At 40.1% G+C, this 8,249-nt stretch overlaps 1 protein-coding gene across 16 annotated transcripts in view; it reads left to right on the top strand.

Annotated features, from left to right (window-relative positions):
- The first annotated feature begins 739 nt into the window (after nucleotides 1-739).
- ptprk (protein tyrosine phosphatase receptor type K) overlaps nucleotides 740-8,249 on the top strand; it is a 119,029-nt gene continuing 111,519 nt past the window's right edge. For 11 of the 16 annotated variants that reach the window (XM_038726096.1, XM_038726088.1, XM_038726090.1 and 8 more), the window contains exons 1-2: nucleotides 741-1,062; nucleotides 7,042-7,065. In XM_038726096.1, coding sequence (XP_038582024.1) covers nucleotides 981-1,062; nucleotides 7,042-7,065 — 106 coding nt within the window. In that variant the 5' untranslated portion in view covers nucleotides 741-980. Of the gene's footprint in view, nucleotides 1,063-7,041; nucleotides 7,066-8,249 lie in introns of all 16 variants that reach the window. The other 5 variants (XM_038726097.1, XM_038726099.1, XM_038726098.1 and 2 more) reach the window with 3 other exon arrangements.

The following is an 8,249-nucleotide window of genomic DNA, read 5'->3' as shown; positions in this document are numbered from 1 at the left end:
GCATTCAAACTTTAATACGATGTATTATCAGAAAAACTTAAAAGTAAAAGAAAAAGACTCATTATGTACAATGGCAACTTTCTGAATGTTATATTACTGTATACATTTAATTATTAGATTATTATTATTGATGTATTAACATTTGAATGTTATAGTTTGTCAAGGTATCTTGTAGAATAATATATAGCCTAACAAACAAACATTATACATAAGCTGATAATATGTAAAATCGTAATTTGAAAAGCAACTGGTAACTATAGGGGTCATAAAATGGAAATACACAAGTTAAGTACAAGTACCTCAAAATTAAAATAGTCTACAGTAAATGTTCTTAGATATGTTCCACCACAGAGTTTGCATGAAAATAAGAGGTATAGTTTATCAATTAGGTGAGAACAAGAGGAGAAAAACATTTTAAAATTCATAAGAGGAGGCTCATTTTGAAGGAGCAACAACATACATTACTTTCTGTTTTTCAAATAAATAATTAAATAATTCAAATAATTTAAATGCTTTACTGAACATTTGAGTGCTGGTGGTGATCACAGTTTGTTTTAAACAATGACTTATGGAAAATAAACATAAAGTGAAACTAAACGCATCATCAAGAAATTAAAGTTTAGTGACATTGTTTCTTTTAATTTGTGTTTTTAATCAACTCCTGCCTCGTGACGTCACGCACTTTCTCTGCTGCGCTCGCTCTACCTCCCTCCCTCTCTCTCGCTCTCTCTCGCGTGCGCGCTCCCTCGCTCTGTGTGAAACAAAGTGTGGTGTCCGCAGAGCCCCGTAGGAAGCGAAAAGAGAGAAACCGGAGGAAGGAGAGAATGGGGCGACTGAATCCACAACAGGAGGAATAAAAACCAACTAAAGAAAGAAATAAAGAAGAGCGAAGACAGAGGAGAGGACGGAGAAACTCGCAGGAAAAAACTTTCCGGAGAGGAAAACTGTTACGGACTCAACACACGGCCACGTTTGAAAACATGGATACACTTTTCTCTGCATTCCTGGGACTCCTGTTTCTCTTTTCGACAGTTGGGAACGTCTCCGGCCAAATACCGACAGGTAAGGACGAAGCGAGGAAAGACAGACAGTTAAGTGTGTTTTCCGTGTCTTTAATGGAAAGTCTGGACGATTTCGTTTTCTCCATCCGTGTAAGCGTATGAATATCGGACAGGTGTGTTTAAGGTGAAGAAGAAAAGTTAGCCTCCGTGTTTAAACTGTACGACGTGCCTTTTTTTTATCGCTTTGGGCCTGTTTTTAGATGTCCTCGGATCGGAGACGTGCAGGTTTCATGGAGTGAATGTACTTTTGTCACTGCTAAAATGTAAAATGTTTCTAAACGTTGCATGCAAGTCGTAGTATTTAAAGCCTGTGTGAGATCTCTTGTTGGGATGCACTGACTTGCACAAATGACTAACGCTGATCTAACAATAGGATTGTGAACTCGTATCTTAAACGTTTAAACTGAGTTGCATTCATTCTGTTAAGGCTGTCTCGGGACTCCGGAATGATTTTTTTTAATAAAACGATCTGATTTAAGGACCAAAAATCACAAAACAACTGCATTTACTTGCAGTAATGAGAAAAACAGGCTACACTGACCAGCCTTTTACAGCTTTTGCACGGAGTTACCTGTTCACAGCATGTGTTGGAAGCGTATATGTTAAGACCGTAGAGCTTGTGTGTGTGTGTGTGTGTGTGTGTGAGGGGAGCGTCGTTCACCGCTCAGCAGTGCAGGCTCGCGAACAGCGCATGGAGTGAGAGAAAGTTGCTGTGTGCACGGAGATCACCTCCGAATAACTATAGTGCAACAACGATGACTTATGTGTGGTCATTACAGTAATCATGAACTTTATGGTGTTTCCCCCCAGTGGTTCTCTTCTCAGAGGTGAAAGCCTTATTAACGATTCTTTCTGACTCCTATTCTACTTTAACTTACATGATATACTACTGTTATTTAAAAAGGTGTCATTTTCTATTATCTGTGATGTATTTTAAGTCTTTAAAGACTATTGCTATTTTGTATGGGGCCACTGTCGGTCCGGATCGCGAGCGCCGTGAGCTTTTCGCTCTTTGCAAACCAAAGATCCTCCTCTGTTCCAACTTTACCAGCGCTACAGTAAAACCTAATGGTTGGAAATATAGCCTGTACGCCGATGAAGTGAATGTTGTTCTTGCGCTGTATGATCTAACGTATTTAGTAAGGAAATACATTTTCTTGGATCCCGGTTTCATATGTGATTACTTATGACGTTAGATGTGATTTTATTGACAAACTCTACAAGGCGGAGAGGATGAAACCTTAACTCAAAATAGTCACAATTGAACTAGTCTATGCAACAGTGTGCATGACCATTGTTTAGTAATGAAACGGCCGTGACATTAAACTCCGTCTCGTGTGTCTGGGGGTGCATGGAGCCCCTTTCTCCTGGACTTAAGGCTGTTGTAAACTAGAATCGCAAAGTGTGCATTTGCTCTCGTTTCGTCCTGCGGAAACACGAATGCATTCCGAGAAGGATGCGAATGTAAAAAGTCCCCTAAATGAACTCGAGAAGGGAGGTGATAGCTGTAGCCGTGTTGCCGGTGCAGGACTAATCGGACGCGGAGAGAAAACAAAGTCCTCAAGCAGGCTGTGTTCCGCAGCTCTCGGTCTCCTCGCAGGAAAACTCTCTCTCTCTCTCTCTCTCTCTACCTGTGTCGCTGCCTGCGTGGCTGCCGTACGTTTTATTTCCGCATTCAGCAGTTGGTCTTCTCTGAACTCCAACACAGAGAGGGAGAGAGAGAGAGACTCACACAGCTGGTAGAAAGCTGACCTCCAAACTCATACCAAAACCCCTATAAGGCTCTAATAAAGGACACACCACGCTCCATTTAAGTGCTAGAAATAGTATAAAAACGTCGTTTTCTGCCCCAGTGTTCCCTCAGGCCTGTTAATGATTTGCATAGAAATTACACATTAATTACCCCTTCATCTGGGAACGTTTTATTGCCACCCCACCCCTATCCCATAACTACCCACCCTCTCCCCTCCCTTGTGGCCATTTGGCCCTCTGGGTAACAAATGTGTGGAATTTCTTTGAGGCCTCTTTGGGAATCTGAGTGCTGTTAATTTGCAAGTAAATACTAGTAGATGCTGCTTCACAGAGAGCAGGAGGTGGGATATCATTAGTGGGGAAAGGGGGTTAAAAACTAAAGTAGATATATATATTTTTTTTACATAAAAGCAATAGTAACAGTGATTTTAGTAAATCAGATGCAGGGAATTGGTTGTTTAGTTGCAATGAAATTACACCATTTCTAGAGATAAATAAGTAATTGTTATGCCCTTTTTTTACACACTGTGAATCCCAATCATGAAAAATTTCAGAGTTTAAAAAGACAACAGTAACATTTGGTGCAGAGAGTGCAGGGCATGCTAGATTTTACAGATACAGCACAGGTGTTTCTGTCACTCACTGTTATTAGATCACTTAAATGTTTAACCAGTGAGGCCGAAAGGGTTAATAGAAAGATAATAATTAATACTGCCAATCTGAACTGTTGCTGAGAAAAAGTGGCGATTGTTAGATCAGGAGTCAATAATGACAGAAATCACAGACAGTCACGGGAGAGATGTGGGTTGTGGTGCAGTAGCCGGCGCACACTGGAATCACAGACAAGGACGAGAAAAAGCAGTGGCGAGGATTTCATTGTATCTGTCATATTTGAACAAAGTCACTTTGAAAATTGTGTGAAGATGTCTTTTCTCTAAATCTGTCTTGTTTCCTAATTTATCTTCTAGTTTCCCCATTTAGAAAGTCAAACTATAAATTATGGCATTTATATAAATCTGTCTCCCTCTTGTCTCGCCTTATCGTGCTGTTTTGTTTTGGCCCATCACTATCACAAAGTCAGGGTAATAAATGTGAACAAGGATGCGCGTCTCGCTGCTTTTACGAAATCAGTAACTGAGTTTATGTTAATTTGACAACTTTCTAAATCCGTCTCCTCTCTGATCGAGTGGTGACACAGATTCCAGGCGTCTTTAATCTTAATGAAGTGAAATAATTGTTTTCCATTAGTGTCTCCAGACGAATTAGAAGGCTGCCGCTGGTACTGAACACCACATCTGAGCTGGTTTAATTATAATTGTAAATTATTTCAGTATTTTGAACATTTGAACCAAGTTGGTTTAATTATAATTACTTTTCAGCTCCATTTGCAAGATGAAATAAAATTGTGAAGACGAGGCGAAAGAAAGAGAGTCATAGTGAGAAAGAGGAGGGGAGGAGGGGGGAAAAAACAAGAAATGCAACCATTGGTTTTTGGCCGTGGGCATCTCCTCCACTCAAGAGACAGTGAAAACGGCAGGAGGGAGTGTGTGTGTGTGTTTCTCATCGTGTCCTGTGTGTGCGCGAGCAACTGTGTGTGTCAACTGATGTGTGTTGCTGTCACTTAAAGAGAAAGAGGGAGGCCGATGCTTTGAAGCCCTCTGGAGTACAGTGGTACAAAGATGAGCATGTGAAATGTTTGCTTCTCGTTTAGATTCCTGTGAAAATGCCTCCCCATTCTACTCATGCCATGTAAGATGGCGCCAAATCAAACGCCGTTTTATTTATTTTCTTGTTAAAAGTAACGCTTCCGTCCGCTGTCCTTCAGATCCATCTTAACGTCTTCTCTTCAAATCAAACACCACTTTGCTCAGAGCCAATCTGTTTCTACGGATTTCAATTTAGTGATAGATTTAAAAACAAAAACACATCTCTTTGAAATTACTGGCTCATTTCTTCAGTCGTTTGGGGATGAAGTCTGCTCGCACACAAGCGCGTGTGTAAAATGTGATTAATCTGTCAAGAGAATTCATTAGCTAATCCCTCATTAGACTGTGTGCGTGTGTGTATATGAATGAATTTGAGGGTTTGTGTTGAAAAATGGATTAGCGACACACAGCGACGGTGCAACCTTTTTACCTCTTGCTGTTATCAGAGAGTTAAAAGAACAACGACATGATTGACGGAGGTTGTGATTCAGGTTTCCACACACCGAGCTGTGAAACAAATCTATGTACTGTGACAGTACTGCCCATGACCAGAAAAGGTTTCACTAAGACATCATGGTATGTTATTGCTGCTTCCCTCCTGAGATTCACTATTATTTTCAATATTGTTTACCTGCTGATAATTTTCTTGATTAATGATTTAGCCTAGACCTCAAATGATAGACGCTTAAAAGAAATAATTTTGATGTGTGATCAATTGTATCAGTAAATTACAAAAATGCCAAACATTCACTATTACCAGCTCTTCCGCTGTAATGATGACAGCGGAAACAAAACAATCCTGTTTTGTTTCTGTTTTGCATCATTGTAAACAGACTGAATGGGCTCTGAGAATCCCGATGGGCTTGTTTTGTCCCCAACATTTTGTGCATTAAGCAATTAATAGAGAATATAATCAGCACATTTATCGATAATGCAAATGATCGTTAGCTGCAACCGTAGAGGTGAAGCCCAAGGTGACATCTTGAAATTGCTTGTTTTGTCCAGCCAATGGTCCAAAAATTTATCGTTTTACAATGAACTCGAACTGGGGAAGTTGGGCTCATGTATATCCAACACCTATTCGTAATTATTTGGGGCTTCAGGCTGGTAACTGTGAGTGGCTGCATGACATGGATGCCTTGTCTTAAGCACAAGCAGGTACTGCATCATCATCATCATAAAGAAAGTGAAAAATCAGTTTCCATCAGACTTCTTCTTTTTGATACTGTAACTCTTTCACCTTAGACAAGCTGATACACAGTATTTAAACTTTTCTTTGTGAGTTTTTGGTGTTTTCCACTCAGGCATTCAATGCACAAATTGAAAATTTATGACAACAACATAACCTAATGTTATGGTCAGGATTAACCTTTAGAGACTGGTACGTGATGGGCGTGAATCATCAGTCATGCGGCAGGAAGTGAACCAAGAAAGTGTTAAAGTCCCATTGGAAATGAAGGGAGGCTGCACGTGCAAAACAAATCCCAAATCCCTGAAATATCACATCCCTGATGAATGATGGTATTAGTCCAGTATCATCAATCTCTGCTCTGCCCTGTTTGGCTCTGGTCACAGCTGTCGGTACAAGGGGGCCTTGAAACACACTACTGCACTCATACACATACACACACGCACTTACACACATCATTGGCTAATGACAGATTAAGTAATCAACACTCTCAGCTGATTAATTACATTGCACATAGACACTCTCTCTCTTTCCCTCACACAGACACAGATGTGAGCCCCCTCAGTACCAGTTGTTTAGTGTAGTGTGTGGTGATAAATACACACACACACACACACACATACATACATACATACATACATACATACATATATATAAAATAGAGTCATGGCTGGTGGGTCTTTGTCTGTGTGTGTGTAAACGAGAGAGGGACTGGGAAAAGTGGTGGCAGGTGATGACAGTCTTGGGAAATTGATTATTTTTAGGGTTAACATGAGGGTTAGGTGAAGCAGAGGATAAAGGTTAAGGTTGGGCATCTGTTGGCAAAATATGTGCAAGTCAACAGATTCTCCTCACTACTTTTTTAATCCTTATTTGTGTGCATTGTGTGTCAGTTATCAGTAATGTGTACACTGAAGCTGGATTTGACGTAAAAGGTTAATGGGAGCTCAGCCATACTATGACATAGGTTTTGATGGTAACGTCTGCATTTTTCTTCTTTAATGTTGTCTTCACTGTCAATGAGCTCTGTCAGCATTTGAACCTGGTCTGTTGAGAATTAAAAAATAACACTTAGGGCTATAGCAAATTGTGATGTCTGTTTTCCACATGTTTCTGACATTTTATAAACCAAACAATGAATCGATTAATAAAGAAAATAATTGCTAGTTGCCACCCTGCACTTGAGAGGATATGGTCCTTTGTGGATCAATAGATGTCTGCTGAATCTTGAAACACACAGCTTCTCTCTTGCATATATGTGATTGTACGCCTGTGCATGCTCTCCAATCTAATTCTGTCTTATTATTCTCTGCTTTGCTTCTGTTGGACCCAGCTCACATGGGGCGCTCTGAGAAGGGTGAGTTACGAGTGACCAGCCAAGAGCTGAACTTCATCTGTCATAGTCATCATCGTTGTTGTAGTATCATCACCACTTGTACATAGTCCTCACCTTTAAATGTCACTGTTTAAGTTCCCTTTTCAATGTGTCGAAGTCCGTTTTTGTGATCTAATTGTTAGTTTGGTCATTCCGTCTTTTTTTTGGTGTGTCTTTACTAACCATCCCATGCGGACGCTCATTTATGGTTGTTTTTGCAATTTCACCTTTGCACACGAGCATAACATCTTGGAATATGGAACACCTTATTTAGCTGGTATTAAGGTACAGTATGCAGTGATACTTACAATTAACTATTTGATTCAGTGTCAAAATAGTTTCAGTCCTTCATATAACTTTCAGGTCATGTCTGCTGCTATTTTGGTGGAAATCATGTCTAAAATGATAAACTTGAATTGAATTGATGAATTATTTGAAGTGCTCTTGCACTGGTTTGCTGTTGTCTTTGTGTCTCTGCCAACCTGGCTGTCAGTTAATCTATTTGTCATTTGTCTGTGTGTCTCCTCTCCTTGTCTCTGTCTGTCTTTGTGTAGTTAGACAGCTGTCGGTAGGTTTGAAGTTCCCAGGTGTTGTTTATTTAGTTGAGACTGTTCTTTAATAAGGGAGCTCTGAGAAACTTTGTTCCTGCAGCAGCCGAACACGCCTCTTTGTCTCATGTCTATTTCTTCTCCTCTTCTTCTCTTCTGTCCACTTTAGCAACCACACATCCTCTCACTCTGTTTCACACACATCCTCTAGCTTTGCTTCCCCCTCAGTCTTTGTCCCGTTCTCACACACACACATTCACACACACACTCACACGGGATGGTTGTTAATGAGGGAGTTGTTTGTTATTGTGAAAATGACTAGTAATTCAACGATTAGTGAAATACACTGCAGACACTTCACGCCACAGAGAGAGATCATGTGTAACTGTGGAGTTTGGTATCCCACAAGGCTTTGCTGTGAGGTAATCAAAGCAAATAGGATGTTTATATTTTTATTCACAACAATCAAAGACAAAAAACCCTCAGTTCATTTTACACAAGGTCACATTCTGGTTAATCCTTAAAAACTGAGACTGAAACTGTGTGAGTGGGAGTCAAACATAGAATTTGGAGAGCCATGCTCAAATTATTTAATACAATAATAATAGAGACCTAATG

The sequence above is a fragment of the Micropterus salmoides genome, unplaced genomic scaffold, assembly GCF_014851395.1.
Source record: "Micropterus salmoides isolate LMB-PRFRI ecotype aquatic unplaced genomic scaffold, ASM1485139v1 Ms_hic_scaffold_18, whole genome shotgun sequence".
Classification (NCBI taxonomy): Eukaryota; Metazoa; Chordata; class Actinopteri; order Centrarchiformes; family Centrarchidae; genus Micropterus; species Micropterus salmoides.
The sequence above is the reverse complement of the archived record's forward strand: the minus strand, read 5'-3'. Positions and strand labels throughout refer to the sequence as shown.